The sequence below is a fragment of the Apis laboriosa genome, unplaced genomic scaffold (assembly GCF_014066325.1).
Source record: "Apis laboriosa isolate Shangri-la unplaced genomic scaffold, ASM1406632v1 scaffold93_cov139, whole genome shotgun sequence".
Classification (NCBI taxonomy): domain Eukaryota; kingdom Metazoa; phylum Arthropoda; class Insecta; order Hymenoptera; family Apidae; genus Apis; species Apis laboriosa.
The window spans coordinates 228,436-250,688 of NW_025224820.1; the positions used below are offsets into that span (position 1 = coordinate 228,436).

The 22,253-nt window shown below is 17.1% G+C and overlaps 1 protein-coding gene across 1 annotated transcript in view; it reads left to right on the forward strand.

Moving 5' to 3' along the window:
• The window catches only part of LOC122719667 (alpha-tubulin N-acetyltransferase 1-like), a 38,295-nt gene that overhangs the window by 3,978 nt on the left and 12,064 nt on the right, over positions 1–22,253 (forward strand). Inside the window, exons 2-4 of the mRNA XM_043945671.1 lie at positions 10,754–10,903; positions 14,000–14,171; positions 17,416–17,557. Of these exons, the coding sequence (XP_043801606.1) occupies positions 10,754–10,903; positions 14,000–14,171; positions 17,416–17,557 (464 nt within the window). The remainder of the gene's footprint in view (positions 1–10,753; positions 10,904–13,999; positions 14,172–17,415; positions 17,558–22,253) is intronic.

The following is a 22,253-nucleotide window of genomic DNA, read 5'->3' on the forward strand; positions in this document are numbered from 1 at the left end:
TAAATTTCGAGAATTAATTAAATAAAATACAATCCAAAATTTAATTAGAATTATTTAAAGCAAAAGATTTCGATCAAAGTAGTAGAGTCCTTAGAATTGAAATAATTACAACTTAGAATTATTTAAACTCTGAATTTAAAAGATTTGATTAAAAATACTCTCAGTAAAAATTATCTAAATCCACGTAATAAGATTAAAATGATTCAATATTTTTTATGGATTTTAATTAGAAAAATTTAAAATTCGAAATATTCTATTAGAAAATAAACTATTCATTTATATTTCATATTTCATATTTTTATTCAGATAGATTTAATTTTTCGAATTCTAATTCATGTTTTTAATTTCTAATAAATAAGTTATGTAGACTAGAATTTTTAAATTTTATGTATGTTTAACACATACAGAAAATTCTCTTAATTCTGAATGTTTTTATTAGATTCCATTGTTATTTTAATAACATCAATCACAATGTTTCTTAAGATTCGAATATTAAAATCTTTCATGTTCTCAATAACTGCAACAAGATTGAATGGCTTCATTATTTTTCAATATTTGAGCTTCTCTGGATAAGATTTCAGATATTATGATTTTTTATACTTTAAATAGTTTTAGACAAGTTTCACAAGCTCTAATTGTTAAAACCAAAAGATTTGATCATATTGTTAATTGATTCCATGTGGATTTCTCATATCCATAATAGTATCAATTTAATATATAATATATAATTAATATATAATAATTAAACATAATAAATATTAAATATAAATTAATATATATATAATTAATATATAATTAATATATAATATATAATTAATATATAATAATAATAGTAAAAATACTTTAATCTATAAAATTTTATTTAATATATAATTATCATATTATTTTATAAATTGTAATTTTTTATATTTTATAATTGTATCTATCATATCTATCATAAATCCTAAAATTAATTTTTTATAATTTTAAAATCTTAAATGACTATTTCTGGAATTAATGAAGAATATTTTCTGTATTTTTTTAATATATATTGCTCTCGATTTTGCATTACATTTATATCAATTTAAAATTATGCTATTAATGTTTAATTAAGATTAAATTTCACATATTTTATATTTATTTAAACTTTCAATTAATGAACGATATATTATAATACATATATCATTGTATCAATATATGTATTAATACATCAATGTATTAAAGGATAGATATTTTAGGTATAATCTGAAAATTTTATTTAATATATAAAGATAATATTTAACATCATAATTATAACAATTAATTATGACAATCAAATATCATTAATGAAAAAGTATTGTCTATCAATTAGCTTGATGAAGTAATATTTTTAACTATTCTTATATTTAGTTGTATTTAGTTTTTTTAAATCAATAAATTAAAATAATTATAAGAATATGTTATCATTTCAAATAAATAAAAATTTCTATTTTAAAAATTATGTACATTATGTATCTTAGTACATAATTTTTTAATTTAAAGTTAATCTAAAGTTTCGAAAGTTAATATATGAACTAAATATTTTTAAGATTCTTCAATTCATCAATTTTCTATAAGATGTATCAATTTTAAATAAATATAATTAAATTTAGCAATAAGAACAAATACTTAAGAAATTATTTTATCTTATTTTCCCATGATAATTAAAGTTTTTGATATTATATGATTTAGTCTGATTTTGGATGATTGAATCATTGATGAATTAAAAAAAAAACATTATCTGATTACAGGAAAAAATATTTTTCAGAAAAATCGATCATTTTATAAGAATCACTCTAATACAGAATGTTAATATATTCAATATCATATGTACAATATTTTTGAAAAATCGATTATAAAAATCAGAAAAAAATATTGATTCATTAAATCATTAATTGAAGAAATTATAAGCAATTTAAATTTAAATAAAATAAGATATCTCCGTCATATCATCATACTTTATTTTTTGTCTATTTTAACTAACGCAAACTTAAATTACTTATAAGTTATATCTTAATTAATAAGAAATTTCATTTGATATTTTTATATAACAACTTTTATCTTGATGTCTTCGAAAAAATCGATTTTCAAAGATATCCTGCATATATACATATCGTCAAAATATATTTCGAATCGTTCAAATATCTTGAAAAAATATGAATGCTACGAAAAAAATGCTTCAAACAGATACTATTTGATATAAAAAAATACATGACGCAATAATAACTTTTTTACAGATTAATTTTGTAAAAATCATGTAAAGATTAATTTTAATTTTTTAAATGGAATAATTTTTATTGCATTAATCAGTGTAATCTATTATTTTTTATAAACAATTATTAAATTATTATTATTTATATTGTTGAAAAATTTTTAGTTTAGAATATATTATAATTTAAAATTTTTGTAAAACTTACCATATAAAAGATAAGAAGAATATGAAGATTAGAATATTGCTTCGTTTCCTTATATGATTTTAATATCTTTTATTATAATATCTCAAATTATAATATTTTTCAAACTAAAGATTTTTCGATAATTTAAATAATTTTTTGTAGAAAATAATAAATTGTAATCATTAGTGTAATACAAATTATATAGTTCTAATTAAAATTAGAATATTAAAATATTAAGATTAATTTTTATATGACCTTAATACGTCAATTTGTAAAAAAAAACTATTAATATTATATAATGTATTTTTATTTTTCTCATTTTATTATTCTTTTATATTTTGAAACATTTTTTTGTATGATTTTTGTATTATTTTAGAATATTTGAGCGATTCAAAATAAACCAGGCATAATATTATATTATATTGTATAATATTATTATTATATATATTATTATATATATATATAATATGTTATAATATAATATATTATATATATATATATATATATATATATATATATATTATATATAAATAATTATAGGTACTATTATGTAATAGTATTATTAATAGTAATTAATTATTATACATGTTATTATTATTATATATATACTAATTATATATACATGTATACATATAATACATATTATATACTATATGTATATAATTATATATATATGTGTATTATATACATAGAATTAGTATTAGTAGCAATAATTCTTAATTCGTAAATATCTTGAAAATGAAAACTTATTATATATAAAATAATTAAGAAAAGATGCGAAATGAAGAGAAATATTTTAGGTAATCATAGAGTTTATCCAGCAAATATTAACATAAGTGTTTTATGATTTTTTTTATAATAATTTGTAAAGAAGATCACCTAAAATGAATTGAATTTGCTGTATCATTTGTAAAAAGTGGTTATATAATATGTCTTTTGTTAAGTCTTGTGAAAAATGTAGCGAATAAAAAATATTATATAATTTTTTGTTTCATTTGCATCATTTCCAACAATGAAATGATGTTTTAATAAAATTAAGATGATAAAAAAATGTTTTTATATTGTAAATATATAAACAACTTAGCTAATACATTAAAGCAAGATGCCAGATTGTATATAAGAAGAATTGTTTTTATTAAATTAATATTTAATTTATTTTAATTTAATAGTGTTTATTTCATAGTATAACAAATAAAGTTTGTTGATTTATTAAAAATATAAATATTAAAGTTTTTGTAAGTTTAATATAAAATTTTAAATAATCTATATCTAATTTCTAATTATCTTATGGGAAAAAGTAATTCAAAATATTGATTTTTATAACGTATTTAAAAATCATAGAAAACAAAAATGACGATTATTTTTTTTAAATAATTTCTATAAAATTGTTCTTAAAAATTAATTAGTAATTGAAAATACGAATTGATATATTTTAGATATATGTATTTTCACAGTAATTTTAATGAATATAACCTACATATAGATATATTATTATAAAGATTTATGATAAACATATTCAATATATATTTATGAAAATAATATTTTTTTTTTGTAAAAATAGCATTAAAACTTTGTTTTTTTGTATTTTTTAATATTTTTTTTATTTCTCTTTTTTATTAAATTGCTTCATTCTTTAACATTTTATTAATTTGAAATGATGTCCTCTTCAGAAGGGAATAAAAGTTAATTGATTCAAGTTGTTGGATTTTCTATATTCAATACAATAAAATAATATTGATAAAACTTTAATGACAATTTTATGTATGTGAAAAATGACTGATAAATTTTCAATGATTATATTGATGCAGTTTTGAAATTATCCCAAAAATTGTATCTAATTTTTATAATTTCTAATTTTTTGTCTGAAAATATTCTAATAGATTCTGAATTTTATTTGTACGAACAAATGGTAATAAATAATATGTTTTTAAAGAGAAGAATAAATATATATTTGCTTATGATTACTTTGCATATTACGTGATATGATAAATATCATGTAAAGTTTTCAGAGAAATATGGCAATTGAATTTGCATGTATTCTACGTAAGATTCAAGTGATAACCAGAAAATAAAATTTATGTCTAACACAATGGAATATGAAATTTTTTAATGGATTATTTATGTTTCATTGTATATAAAATCATATATTTAATATTGACTTTAAATTTTTAAAATTGATAATTTTTTATTTAAATGAATGTAAATATTTTGAGAATGAAGGAAGAAAAAATTTTGATTGATTGAAAATTTCTTAGTAATAAAATTAAATAATTTTCCTATTTTGTTCTTTCTAATTCTAAAATAAAATAGTATCATTTTTTAATCTTTAAAACATTATAAATTGTAAGAAAAATTATATTCATATTTTTGTAAAATTTATGATAATGAAATGAATATTATAATATAATGAAATTTTCAGATATAATGCAATGGAATATAATATATATATTTTAATAGATTTAAAAATATGTGTCATGACTGTAATGATTCCATTTCATAGCATCATAATTGGTAGTCAGTATATTCATATAATTATATATATTTTATAGAAATAGATTCTTTTACTAACAACAATTCAGCATCAATATGATTGCTTGCAACTTTTTGCTAACAATTTAAATATTTTATCAATAACAGTTATGAGTATTTAATTATGAGTATTTATTCATTCACTTTGTTATTGATATATGAAGATCTTAAATTTATTAAGTTATAAGCAATTTAAATTCGCATTAAATGAAATGAAATGGAGACAAAATCTATATCACATTGCCATTTCGCTTCTGATATAAAAATTGCTTAAAAATAAATCGTATTAAATTGTTTATAATTTAATAAATAAATCTCAATATACATTTTTATTAAATTTTTTGTACTTATTTTAGTCTTTAGAATTGATTTTTCAATTATAAATTTTGGATGCAGAAATGAAAAAAAAAAAAATAATAAAAAAATAAAGAAAAAAAAAGAAAAACAATTTAATTTGGATGATAGAAATAATAAATAAGAAATCATACCGTGCAGATGCATATATTGTCAATAGATGTGTTATATAAAATTTAATGTATTATGTCAAAATTTTTTTTTATTAATATCTCGGAAAATAATAAAAATCTAAAATTTTATACAGGATTTCTTTTCCTTCTTTTTCTTATTTTACTTCTCAAAATTTCAGCTCGTTTGGTCATGGGATGCATGGTATACTAATAAATATATGCATTGTTTAATAAATAATATATATATTTATTAAGAATAGTAAATTCTTATATTAAATTATATTTTCATTAAAATATTCAATAGATGATCAAAGTTATAATAATCGATTTTGAAATACTCTATGGATACTGGAATCGATGTGACTATATTATATCAAATACTCTATTTAATTACATTTGACGCAATAACTTATAGTATGAAAATGATTGTGTTAATCTGTGTAAGCAACATTTAGTGTGTTAGTTATATCTATATAAATAGAATTCAATATTACTAATAATTTTTAATTAATATTGTTTACGGCTGTAAGAGTAGTATTGTAATGATGATAGTGAACGTAAGCTAATAGCTAATATTTGTAAAATGCCCTTCAACAGATGTCATAGCAAGTGATATATTTCTTAATGACGAGTGGAGTGTATTATTGGTTACACTTGCAGTACGCATGCAGTACTAAATCTCTCACTATTTTATAGCAAATAATCATGTCTGATGACCAGAGCACAATGTGATGTTAGAACAAACTATCTGTGGTGTTGTATTCGGCGGTCAGACTACGACGAAAATGAAACTTTGTTTACAAATAATGATAGATAATTAAATAAAATGTTCAATGATCACATTACGATGTAATCACTATGAAATTTACGAGTAAAATTTATTAGTAAATTTCGTTCGTGTTTTCAGAAAATCTTAATTCAATTCAGAGGATTTCCTGACGGAGCACAACAATAACCAATAACATCGCGGTTAATGCCTGAGTTGCGACACTTCTAAGGAAATTATATATATATATATATAAATCTTGGTATCATAGTTATTACTATTTTAACTTCTTATTTATCCTTTATTTACCGATCGTGGAATGTGAAATTAGTTCTTCACGTAGTATTCAATTTTTTGAATTTAAGAATACGTAGAACAAGGAAACAAACATAGTTGAGTTTCGATGATTCAGATGCTAATTTAGAAGTGTCGATGTATAATCATTATGTAATCGATTTATGAATCCTATTTGAAAGAAGAGAAGCTGTAGAAACATATTTTACTATAATTAAGCGATAAAAAAAAATATTATATATAAATAATATTTGATAAATAATATTATACATATTATATATATATATATATATATATATATATATATAATATATAATATAATTATATAAATAATAGTGATATTTGATAAACTAAAAAAATAGATAGATCGAAAATTGATGAAATTGATGAATCTATTTAATTCATCAATATATATATTGATAAATATATTAAATTACTAAATAAAAAATTAATAAAAAATTATTAAATATAATTTATTAAATATCTAAAATTCATTTAAAAATAGTTATTTGTTGAAATGATTATATTCTATTTAAAAATCAATATTATTAATCGTATCTTATATAATAAAAAATAAATGGAAACTTTTTTCTTAAAAATATATTTTTCAAAAGTATATGTATATATTATATATATATTTTATATTTTAAAAATATATATATTTTGATCAAATATGAATATGAAATAGAAATATAAGATTTTAATTAATACATAATATCGATAGTTTTGATAATGATTATACATAATATTCCAAATGTTATGACGACTAAAATGTCTCTTAATTGTTATTGTCTCTTATTGTTATTTTTCTTTTGTTTAATATTTTTATATTTTAATTGTAATAAAAAATTTCTATACGAGCTTATTCAAATGAAATTATTTTATTTTTAAGGAATAGAAAATATAAATCATATTATAATAATATAATATAATAATATAATAATATAATAATATAATAATATAATAATATAATATAATAATATAATAATATAATAATATAATAATATAATAATATAATATATAATCATGGTTTTAAAATATTAATAAAAATTTGAAGTTTTTATTTTTAATTATGATATGATAAAAAAAAATAAAATAATAAATTAATAATAAGAAAATAAAATAAAGATATAAGATATTTAACTGATAACAATATAATTAAAATTTTTCGAGTATTTTAAAGCGAATTATAAAAAATAAATCGTTTATCATACTAATTATAAATATATTATAATTATACGAATCCAGAAAGGAAAATTTATATACAGCTATTGCAAAATAAAATAAATTATTTACTTATAAATTTTTCTAATTATGATTGATTTATTATATTTAATACTATTTATTGTACTATATTAATAAAATCTTTTTGGTAATAATTTAATTTTAATGTTTCCCTCAAAAATAATAATAGTGTCTTATGTTATTCAAATTATATATTTTATATATATTACTATATTTAGAAAAAATAAAAAAATTAAAAGTTCTAAAGTCATTTATATTTGTATAATATATTCTATATGAAATTTTTCAAACTTTTTTGATTTTTTTATTTGTTAAATTTATTATTATTCTAAAATATCAAAAAATAAAATGAATGTCATATTTGTACTTTTTTCTCTATGCATTGAAAATTATTATAGTTAAAATTTATAAAATCATATAGGAATTTTAGAAAAAAGTTAAGAATTAGTGTAATTTATATATATAATTAGTGTCATATATATATATATATATATATATATATATATATAACATAATCTATATAATCCATATTAATATATATTGAAAGTAGAAAAAGAAGATATATAGTAAAAGAAGAATTTATAGCATTTATATTATTATTATAGAATTTATATTAGAATATATATTTATATATTAATTCATAATAATTTCAGAAAATGGTTTCCTTATATTATATTGTTAATTACTGAACTATATGATTTTAAAAAATATATGATTTTAAAAAAGTATGTCTTGAAAGATTAAGACTGACTAGTTAAATATATAAGAAAAAATTAAAATCATTTATAATATATCATTTATAATATATTTAAAAAATATCGAAATAAAAAAATAAAAAGGTTTTTTTTGCAACTTCATTCAATATCTATATTTATAATTAATATCAACATAATAAACAATACTTATATAATTATCTCAATTATCCTTTCTCGGATTATCTATTTTTAATTACTAAATTATTATCTTTTCCGTACATTCACAGTCGATAGCGTTTTATATATATATATGCGACAAATTTAATTTAAATTTCTAAGCTATTATTTGTAATTAGCTTTAATGTTTGATCTTAGTTTTTGAGAGTATTTGAAAAAAATTTGTTGTTATATTGAATTTCACATATATTTATATATCCAATGAATCAATTAAAAAAATTATTTCATGAATTTTAATTAGCTTGAAATATCTTAATCTCCTTAATGAACATTAAATTAAATTAAAATAATTATATTTTTAGCTAATAATTTTATCATAATCTCAAAATAAAAAGTTGAAAAATATATTTGTAATTAATATAAGCACAAAATTTTAGAAAAATTATTTTTAAATATTATATATTAAATTTATTATTTTATATTATTATTTATTATTTTGTCTTGATAATTATCATAAATGAATTATAAATATATTTATTCAATTGCATTTTTAAGTTTCAACTAACACAATGCTAAGTGTTTTAATCTGTATTATTTTATATGCATAATTATAAGTTATAACAAAAGAGATTTTTTTATTAATATCTCAGAATTTTTTTAGTAAATTTAAACATTTTTTATTACTTTAATTGAAATAAATATATAAAAAATTTTGTCAATTTTCTTTCTGATATTATAATAAAATATAACATAACTTTAATTAAATTTATTATATCTTAATGTTTTAATATATATTTTATCGCAATAAAGATAGAGAAGAATCTCAAAAAAAAAAGAATAGTATTTTTTTAATAGTAATTATATGAAGAAAAAGGAGAAAAAAGAAAAAAAAATTAAAAGTGGAGCAGTTGTTTCGTGCTATTTAAATTGTAAACCGTACTTTATAATTTATGGAAGTTAAAATAAATAATTCTGAAATTGAGGTTAAATTATTAAAAACAAATAATTCATTTTCTTTTATCAAAAATATTTTAATCATATATCTCTTTTTTGCACATATATTATATAAATTATATAATATCATATAAATATTAAATAAATAAAAATTATAGAAAAAATATTGAACTTAAATTAATCATGTAATTTTTTAGATAAATTTATATTATAAAATGAAATAAAGAGTAAATATCTGATAATAATCTTAAATAAATAAACAGAAATCAATGAAAAATCAAATAGATTTGCTTGTAAATTTTTCAACTAATATTAATATAATAAATTTGTATTTTAAATATAAAACTTATATATATATGTATATTTTTTCAATAAATATAATATGTCACGTTAATGTTATATAATTATAAAATCTAAACTCATCCAATTTTACTAGAACATCACAAAAATTATAATTATTATTATCATGTTCATTATTTTTATTAAAAATAAATATTAAAAATAAAATTTTACTAAAATAAGTTTCTCACAGTTTGTGTTTTTTTTTCAATTTATTTAATATTAATTTTAATTGATTATACATACACAAAAAAAAGATTTTTTATTCCTTATTAATTTTTTTATTCCTTATAAAATTCCTTATGAATTGTTATATTATATTTTTTAATTCCTATTAATAGAAGAACCTATTAATAGAGAGAATAAGAAATATAAAGAAAATCATCAACAATTAATTTATTTTTTAATTTTTATTATTACATAAATATGTAGATATTATTTAAGTAATGTAATAATTTTAATCATACAAATGAAAATATAGTATTATAATATTATATTAAAATTATCTTTATATTCATTTCCTAAAAATTATCTAAATTTATCTTTTATTATAAAATCATATATTATTTTTTTAAATATATTTTTAGAAAGCTTTAACATGTTTTTAAATTATACAATTTTTAATGCTTGTGAATTCATGTAAATTGATTGAAAATTGTAATTAATATTTGCTATATTTAATATTTAACTGATTTAACTGATTGAAAATTGCATAATTAATATTTGCTATATTTAATATTTTCATTTTTATTGATTGTATATATGAATTTTTGCAGCATTGCATTATGTATGTATGTAATTTTTTTTATTCGAAGTAGCTATTATTATGCTATTTTTTATATATCAAGTGGAAATTGTAAATTCTTTAATTAATAAAAAATTTTCTTGTTTCAGCGAATGTCAGAGACAACTGAGTAGAATTGTTGATGATATGGGAGAGGCTTCTGCCAAAGCTCAAGGTCTGAATAAGCCAATAACCAGCGCCTTAAAACTTCGAGATACGGATCATATAGTTTATTTATTAATGGATAATGAAGCTAATAAGTAAGTTTTTTTAAATTTCTTTCATTCAATATTTTTTGTTAAACTAATTTTTTGTTAAATCAAGAACAAATATTTTTCTTTTGTTTTGTATTAGCTTTTGTTTTAAAAATTATATTTCATGATTTTTTTGATATAAAATATTTTTTAATATCAAATAATTATCGTATTTCATTAATTTTTAATTGTACTACTTCTAAAAATTATATTTCTTGCAAATATACAAACATACATACAAATAAAATTTCTGAAAATTTTTTATTCCTTTTACTATTTTATTTCTACTGTATACTTTTATCAAAAATTATGAAATCATTTTCTTTTGTTAATCAACTATCTATAAATTCCTACTTTTTTCTAGTTCAATATTTTTTATATTGTTCTATTTCATTTGATTAATTAAAATAACATAATCTTCTAAAAAAATATCTAAGACAATGTTTTAATATAGAAAACGATTTCACTATTCTCTCTCTCCTCTCTCCTTTTCTTTCTGTCATATCACTAATATAATTAAAATTGCAAGATTTCTTTAGTATTTTAGTAATATATATAATATAGTTTTATCTTAAATATTTATTTATATTATATTTTATCAAAATTTTATTATAAAATATATCAACATGATGGTGTAATGGGATATAATTAAAAAAAATTAGGAAATATGATTTAAAAAAAAAGTTAATCTTAATAAAGAAAAATAAGTAATAATATATAAAATAAAATAATGCAAAATAATTCAGTTGAAAAATGCTATTATCTATTAAATAAAAAAATATATATTTTTATATAAAATATTTATTTTATAAATATATTTTATAAAAAATATAAAATATGCTCAGATAAATTTTATTAATTATTACTCTAATTATTTATTTTAAAAGCGGATAAACCAAAATCCTCGTAAAAAGTGTAATTTATTCAAAAAAATAGCCAGAAAGGAGTTATTACATTTCCTAGGATAAGAAATTCATAGTGTGTAAAATGGTCGAACGATCAATATATGGGATGTTCTTCTGAAAGAATTTAATTTCTTATCCTTGCAAATTCTCATTTCTCTTTTTGTTGTATATTCAAAATCTATTATTCAAATTTAAATTAGAAAATCATAGTAACAAAATGAAATAATATTAAATATTCAAATAACATTAAATTTCAAAATATAATAAATATTAATAATAAATATTAATAAATTTAATAAATTATAATAAATATTAATAAATTTTGAATATATGATGAAAAACGATATTTAAAATATACTTATTCTTATTAAATATATATATAGATGAATATATATATATAATGAATATATAACTTTTATATATATAACTTTTATAATGAATATATATATAATAAATATATAATGAAAAAAATAACTTTTATAATCTAAAATAATTTTTTTATTGATTTAAAATTATAATGTAAATATTCTCTTTGCAAATAATTGCTTTTTCTATCTTTTAATATTTAATCTGATTTTTTTTAATATAATATTGATTATTATTTATCAATTTTCTTTAGTTAGTTAAAATTTAATTCCAAAATATAGAGAAGATTATAATATTCAAGATGGATTATAATGTTATAGAGTGAAAATTGATAAAGAATATAATCGAAGAATAAAAGAATATAAATTTCTTAATTTTATTAAATGAAAAATTTATATATATATATTTATATATATATAATAAATTAAATGCAAGTTTATTATATGAAAACTTTATTACATAAAAAAATGACTTATATATTTATCATAATATAAAATAATTTTTAATTTAATGAAACATTTTATAATTTTTAATTACTTTTAATTTTTTATATAATTTTATAATTTAATTTAATTTTATTTTATTTATATAATTTTAATTATATAATTTTTTATAAAGACTTATATATAAATTCAATTTTTTAACATTATTTAATTGGGACTGATGCAATTAAGTAGTTCAATCAAGGACAGTTGTAAAACTTTTTCCATTTCTCATTTTTTATTAATAATTAATTTAAATATTATTTGATATATAATAAAACTATAATAACTCAATAATATTAGATAAAAAAGTAACATTTTCGTATAAGAATTTTGATGTTAATATATATATTTCGTATAATAATTTCTAAATATGTAATCATATTCCAAAGTTAAAAATATTACTACCATCCTAATCGCTTCTAATTGAAAACAAAACTCTATTTGATATTAAAACATATTATTTTCAAATTAATTGAAAATTAAAAGTATTTAATAATTAACATTTTATTTATACTATCATCGTTAAATATAGATATACATACAGGATATTTATTTAAAATTTTTATAATATTTTGAAAATAACGTATTTTCAAAAGAATATTAAATTCAAAAATTTAATGATTTTAAAGAAAAAATACAACTATCTTATTTATTTTTAATTTTTTGAATGTTTTTGAAATTATTAAAAGATTAACTTTTGTAACATGTTTTCAAAATGCTCCATTTTTTCTAATTCATTTTTTATTTTTCTTAAAAATATTTTCTTAATATTTTTACATTTTTTTATTAATCTATTTCTTAGTTTGAAATTTTCTAATAAATTATATATATAAACATAAATCAATCATAAACAAATTTTAACTTGATTAAAGATTGTTCAAAATTATTTAAATTTGATATAACTATTGATATATTTGATATAAATGTGATTTTTTATTTAGTAAAAAAATCCTGGAATAATTAATTATTTTACCTTATATAATAATAATTATCTAATAATTATCAAAGGATTAAAAAAATTTTATTTAATTTTCTTTCTTTTATTTTTTATTTTGGGAATAGCAAAATAAAAAAATTTATTTTATTAAATCTTTTAGTTGTTAGTATTGATATAATAAATTTAAACAAAATTATTATTTTCAATATTTTCTTTTCTTAAAAAAAATCTCATATATTACAAAAATTTCAATATAGTGATATGATAGATTATTTTTATTAATAATCAAATATGGCAAAACATATTCCAAATATTTTATTCTGCTCTATGTATAACAACGCAAATCTCGTGTGAACTACATGGATGAATCATCATCGCATAATATTACAAACTTGTTATGATTTTATAGCGGACTGGGCAGTGTGGTGGGACTGTTAAAAACTGGATCGAAAAATCTTTTCATGTTCGACGAGACTGGCGCTCATTATCAATTAAAACCTAGATGCATTCTGGATTTTTATATTCACGAATCACAACAGCGCATGGGCCTTGGAAATATTCTCTATCAGCATATGCTTTCCGTAAGTAATTATGAAATTGTTCTAATTAATGTATATAAAATGAATGGTTTTAATCCCATATGGAATATATAAAATTCAGTATTCTAAGAAGAATATAAGAAAAAAAGATAAAGATTATGTTTAAGACCAATAATGATTAATAATAAAAATAATATTTTAATTTAGTATGTGATATTATGAGTAATTTATGATAGTTTTAGAATCTATAGCTTTAATATTTATTTTTTATTTTTTTAATATTATAAAATAAATAGTTCTTGATAGAAAAGTCAGTATATGTGAATAGCAAAAAAGTTAAATAATAATTTTAGAATTGCAATAGAATTTAAATTTTTTTAATATAAATAAAAATTTAATTTTCATTTATGATGATATATATTGTTGATAAAATAAAAATATAATTAATAAGAAAAATAATTTAATATCTTATCAAGTTATATTTAATAAGAAATAAATATGTTATCATGTACGTACATACATGTAAGGATATGCATATTATTTTAATTTTATTAAAAAATATATTATTTATATAATAAAATATAATATTTAAATATAATATAATATATAATAAAATATATAATTTTATTAAAAATATATTAAAGAAACTCAAATTTTTTTAGGATAGATATTTTATTTTATTCACTATTGTCAATATTGAAATTGCAAATAAAAATAAATAGAAAAAAAGAAAAAACGAAATAGAAAAAAAATAGAAAAAAAGAAATTAAAAACATTTTTTTATTCTATATTTATTATTATTTATTCAACGTTTTATTTATTTATATTAAATTAATTATATAATATTCAATTAATATGATTTTCCTGATGTAGTATTTTTTCACTATTAATGCTTGTTAATTTGACTAGGACATTCTACATGTAGAATTTATTACTAGTAAAAAAATCATATTTTTTTATTATTTTGTAAAATATTTAAATTAATATTAATTACAAAGTATTTTACATGCATTTTTGAAAATAGAAAAAAGTAAGATAGATAAAAAACATTCAATAATCAAATATGTTATATATTTATTATTATCTATATATTATCATATATATTATCATTATCTATATATTATATTTTATATATATTAGTCCAATGTTAGTTGACAAAAATCAAATTTTTATTAAGTACATTAGATATTCTTTCTTATACTATTCAGTATATTCAAGATTGATTTTACATAAAAAATCATATTTTTCATAAAAAAATCTATATTTTACAATTTTAAAGTTAGTTTAAAATTGTATTTGACTATCTGAATTTTTAACATGAATTTCTCAATAAAAAGATTGTTAAATTTTAGCATTTCTTAAACAAAAATTTATTTATTATTATTATTAATTTTTAATATAATATCATAATTTTATATTTTCTTATATATTAAAATGAAATATTTTATTCTACATCATTTTTGATTTTTAATAATTTTAAATAATATATAACAAATTTCATGATATTTTTTATTTTTTTGTGAAATTGAAACAATGCATAAATCAAAATGTTGTAACCGAATACGAATTTTATTTTTAAGCAGAATAATGGCTAGCTTTTTTTTTCTATCATGTCTCTTTAAATGTTCATATAATCTGTTTCTTTTATGTTCACCAATTGATATTCTTTTTCTTTAATTTCTTGTAAGATCTTCAGTTTTATGATTGAATAGAAGTTTATTGACGAAATTATCAAAATTAAAAAAGAAATTAAAAAAAAAGTGAAGGAAAGAAAAGAAATAAAATCTAAAATTTTAACGTTGGATATTTATTAATTTTTCAAATATTTATAAAAAATTTTTGATTCTATTTAAATCTGCAGATGTTATTAATATATTGTCTATTCAAATACTATTAATACAATAATTAATTACAACAGTTTATTATAGTCATGTTTAGTATAATTTTTATTTTGAGTAAATATTTATCTATATCGGCTTTAATATCTAGTGTGTTTCATTTATAATTCACAAAAATTTTAATTACTCATTCTCAAAATATTAAACATATTTGATTTATCAAATAATATTGTATGATATCCTGTAAAATGGAAAATGCAAATGAAAGCATATTATGTATAAATATGACAATTATTATTACTTTAGACATACTTTGAATAGAAAATCATAATAATGAATTAATTTAAAAATGATCTCTATGAGAAAGTCGCTTTTACAATATTTGCGATTCTTCATAGTAACAATTGAAGAAATGGGATCGGCTATTGACTTCTACAATGAAAACAATTATATTAGTCATATCTAATATGTAAAATTTATTACAAATATTATTACTAATTTTTCATTAATATCTCGATAATAAAATATAAAGCTTAAATTTTATATAATAAGATTTTTTTAAAGATTTACTTTCTCTTTTCTATTGTTCTTTCAAATTTCACGTTAATTGACTATGAAATTATATATTTTTAATATTTTTTTAATATTATTTTAAAACTTACTATTACTTCTTTTTTTTATTAGTTTTTTATTTTTATTTTAAATTGAAACTTATAAATTATTTTTTTTTCAATCATAAGTAACATCCAAGAAATAAAGAAATTTAAACAATTTATAGTCTATTTATTTATTTATTGAAATTTAAAAAAAGTCAAAAAATAAAATTAGATAAATAAAGTTGAAATGAAATATTAAATATAAATATTATATATTTATTAATATTTTTATTTTTCTTAATTTTTTATTATATTATATATAAATATAATGATATGTATATTTATATTATATGTTATATTTTCTAAAACACAATATTTTTATTATATTATAAACCTATCTAAATAGCATATGAAATAGAAAATATAATTGTAATTATCTAAATAATTAATTTCAATTAATTCTCAAACTAGATTCCTATTTTGTATTTATATAATGTATAAAAATATTAAAAATGGTATGTTTATCTAATATCAAATGAAAATACTCATTTGCTTAAAATATTGATTTGTTTTTGAAAAGTAGTAATATTTAGATTATGATAGCAAATTAATCAATCATTAAAGAAAAATGTCATTATGCATGAGTTTTATGTTCGAAAAAAATAACTAAATTCATTTAAATTCTTCAGTAAATTCATTTATTTAAGCATTTAATAAAAAAAAAAAAATGAAAAATGAATGATTATTGAAAAAAGAAATGAATTATTCTATTTTTTATATTCATATTAAATTAATTTTAATAATTAAAAATAACTTCATATTATTAAACTTAATGCTATTTTTAATTTTCAGGAAGAGAATATTAGACCGGTGAAATTAGCAATCGATAGACCTTCAGAAAAATTTTTAGCCTTTTTAAACAAACACTATGCTCTTACGAAGATTATTCCGCAAAACAATAAATTTGTCGTTTTTCAAGGATTTTTTGATGACGGTAAGTATTTTTTTTTTCATCCTCAATCTTCTTTAAATTTCTAAAGTTAGTAGCTTATTATTAAAGGTTATAAACATTGTTAGAAGTATATATATTTATATATTGAAAAATATTTTACAAAAAAAAATAAATAATGTTTTTATAATTTTATTAATAATATTTTTAGATAATAATCCTTTAAACAATTCTATTAAATTTACATACATTTGAATAATGGATCAATATCTATTATAGAAATATTATATAAATATTATACAAATACATATAATAATAAATAATAAATAAATATTGTCTATTATACAAATATGACAATATTAATATTTTGTCTAGAAAAAAATCTAAGATTCAAGATGAAAAAAGTTATGTTTCATTTTTTTGTGAATTAGTTTTAATTAGGCTAAATTAAAATAATAGTTCTAAGACGACCATCTATATCAAAATAAAAAAATTTATTCATTTAATTACGTTTTAAGATTGAAAATTTTATTTTTTGTGCATATTATGTACATATATGCTGCCATGGACTTACACATAAAATTCAATATAATATAATATTATTTTTGAGTTTTTTGCAAATAACTTAAAAAAAAAAATTAAAATCAATCGCCAAATAGTTATATATATGTATAGGAAAAAATTACTCATAAGAAACTCCAAATTTAAATTTGCAAATTTAAAAAAATTTTAGAACTTTGGGGATATATAAAGCAGATAGATATAAATTATACACTTTTTTTGTGCAAATTCGATTATTTTCCGATATTGTATTGTAATTCGCAAATTATAAGATGGAAAAAAGTTTTCAAACAAAAGTTGTCTTTTTAATGATTATCATTTAGTTCTTAACAAATTTATAATTTTTTAAAAATTTTAATTAATAATTATGAAATAGAATAAAAAATTAATATTTTTTTATTTTAAATGCAAGTTTTATTGTACCATGTATTTGATTCATGACAAGAATTTCTGGATCTCATTATATAATATGTAGTGAGAATCAAAAGTGAATATACATTTGATCTTAACATTTAAGAACATAGCATTTATTTAACAATTATTACATATATGTTACATTAATGAAAAAGTTATTTGAAAAACATAAAATATAAAGTGATAAGAATTAAAAATAGAAAATGTAATTCAATCTAATAAATGATATAATAATGATATCATATAAATGATATAATTTGAAATATAAAATATAATTAAATAACTTAAAATAATTGAAGATCTATAAAAATATAAATTAAAAGTAAATATATGCAATAATTAAGAATGATTTATTTTCATTTATTAATAAAATTTATTAATTTAATATTTTTTTGATCCATCTTTAACTTTAATTACAGCAACTAACCATCTTAGCATGGATTCAATCAACTTATATATTGTTAAAACAGAAATATTATTTTATATTTTAAGATTTTCTTTGTTTGTAATTTTTATTGTGCATAATTTCAAATTTAATATTTTTTATTTCTCCTACAATTTCTCTATTACATTAAAATCTGGGAATTAATGGAAAATTTAGTTGATTTGAAGCTTTTTGTTGCAACCAATTAACAATCTTTGTATGTTTAAAATCTCGATCTTGATAAAAGATTCACAAATCTGAAAACTGAACTGTAATACTTGCAGTTAAATTTGTTCTTAAAATATCTAGATATTGAAATCTATTCATCGTATTGTTAATAAAAATTAATTTCTCGATTCCAGAGGCTGCCATGCTATCTCAAATCATAATATTATCTCTGCTATGCTTAATAGTATTAATAAAATTTTTCTAATTTTTCTAATTTCGTATTTTTTTTGTTGCATTTTTTTTTACAAAAATTTTAAATTTATTTTTATCAGTAAATACATGATGTTCCAAAATTCGAGTAGTTTGTTCATGAATTTTTCTGCGAATTATAATCGCAATCGATTCTTTGCACTTATTACTAGTTTCTTGTGTGGAACATATTTGCATGCATATTTTGAGAATTTAATGATCTACAAATCGTACTCACATTAGATTTTTGTTATATTTCAGATAGCTCTCATTTCTTGAGCTAATAAAACTCAAAGTGAATTTTTTCATTATTCGTGTAATTAATCAGTTATTTGTTTTATTTGACTTTTTTGGATGATCGAAACGAGGAAAGTTTTTTATACTTTTTATATCTTTATATTTAACTATGATTCTTTTTATATTATTCCATTTTAATAACGATTTGCTATTTTCTCTATTTCTCGAAATGATTTTCATTTCGAGAATTCATTCTTAATTTCTTTATTTCTTAATTTAACAATAAATTTTTTCATTTCTTCTAAACTTTCTGTACGTTTTTCATTCATATTCATATAATTTTATTTACGTACTAAATATTTCAAAATTTAATTAACACAGAAAATAAATAATGAAATAATGAAAATTTACACAAATTCACGCTTATTCAGAAATTAAAAAACCATTTTATCTGACTACCTTTCATAACAGATTAATTACATATATATTTTTAACGCGTTCGTAAGGAATCTATTTCTGATAAATATTTGCTTTCAAAACATTTAAAACGTAAATCATTAAGATATGTGTTTATATACGATTGTGATACTACAAATACCATACACATATCATATAACACAATTACTATATACTATTGACTCTCATTATATATCACATGACGAGTAATCTTTTTTTAATACTTATAATGATAAAATAATTTATATTATATATTAAAACAAATGAAAATGGAAAAAAAGGAAATGAAAGAGAACTGTATGTATGTAGTTCAAAGATGTAGTTCATCTTTATTAGAACTTTTAAATATAATTATCGAATTTTGTCATGAAATAAATGAAATCATGTAAGGGATATAATAAACAATTCGATTTATGAATATAATTTTGAAAACACATAATATATTTTTCATAATAATAAAATTCTTCAGAAATGTTTAAAACAGAAATTTGTTATATCACGTACATCATATATGATAATATATGATTACCACATATGGAGCAATGAGACAGATGAACGAAATTTTGTAAAAAAGCAAAATCTATTGAGTTTATATAACATAAGCAAATACATCATAATATTTTCGTGATGAAAATTGATTATGAATAAAAGACTTTATTATAATTTAAAGATATTCCATCTATGTAAATCATCATATAATTATATATATTGTGTATATTATAAAATATTAAAATTTTCAAAGTTTTTTTCCATATGTGGATATTGTATATATTAAATGATATCATTTCTGTAATTTTTTTCAGGATTATAAATTTCAATATATTTCAATATATTAATTAAATGATATATATGTTTTATAATGATAATTCATAGATCCAATAACAAAATATTTTGAAATTGATATTACATACATTAATCATTCATTAAACAATTCTTTGGTTAACTTTTCAGAAGTTAATATTACATGACCGAAATAAACATTATTGTACACATGATTCAGAAATTCTTCTAAATTATTGCGAAATAAAAAAAAACGAAATTATATTTGAAATGAAAAAAAATTGTTTATTTATATTGTTTCAAGAATTATTGAAATTATTGCTTATTCGATTTGATTTCGCATGAAAAAATGAATTAAAAGAAATTATATGAAAACATTCAACTGAAAATATTTGAAATAATTTCAAGCAATACATTTTTCTTTGCAAAAACTTTCGATTATGATTTTATTAATGAATTATTAATAAAAAAACACTGGCCAGTCATGAAATGTATAGTCAATCCTAGCCGCGATGATATTCGTTATATCGATCATATACAAACAAATTTAAACAAAATATGTTGAAGAAAATGTGTTGAATATTACAGTTTATTCATTATTCGTGATATAATTCAATGTAATTTTATTGATAAAAAAATATTTCTTATATTTAATATACTTTCTTCGATATATATGTTGCTTGGATTGTTCGTGTTCAATCAACAACATATATAATTAACGCTACCATCGATTTGATTACGCATTTCATAATTAATCAGCATTTTTTTGTTAATAATTCGTTAACAAAAGTAAAAAAAAAATATTTTTGCGAAAAAAAATGTTGCTTAAAATTATTTCAGGAATCTCGAGTTAATGAAATTGTTATATTTTTAAGACATTCTTTTGTATAACTTTTTTCTTTTATTTTATTAATATTTAATTACATAAATAATTGATACATCTTCTATTAGATAAAAGAAACACTAAAAAAATAACTTTTGAATTCTGAAAACTCTTTTCTTTATTTTTTATAATTTAAGAATTACAATTTAAAACCGAAAAATAGTCGAATTTTTATGGATCAATTTTGCTTAAAATAAATTTTGCAGTAAAAAAAAATTGCGTAATATATATTTCTATATGCACTATATATTTTAAAGTTTTAAAATTTTTTGAATTTGAATATTTTTTCCCAGAAATGATATCTTTAACATTTATTAATGATTTTTAATAATATTTTAAGAACATTAAAATCAGTAAACAGATAGTTTTTAAACAAGTTGTTTAAATTTTATTTTATTTTTTAAATTATTTTTTTAATACAAAAATATTTTTATTTAACTTTCAGTTCAACAATGAATAAAAAATCTAAATAAAAAATTTGAAAAGATATAATGAAGATGTCAATTTAAAATTTTTTCTACATTTCTGCAATAATATTACTTTTACATATTTTCAGATCTGTCGGAAAT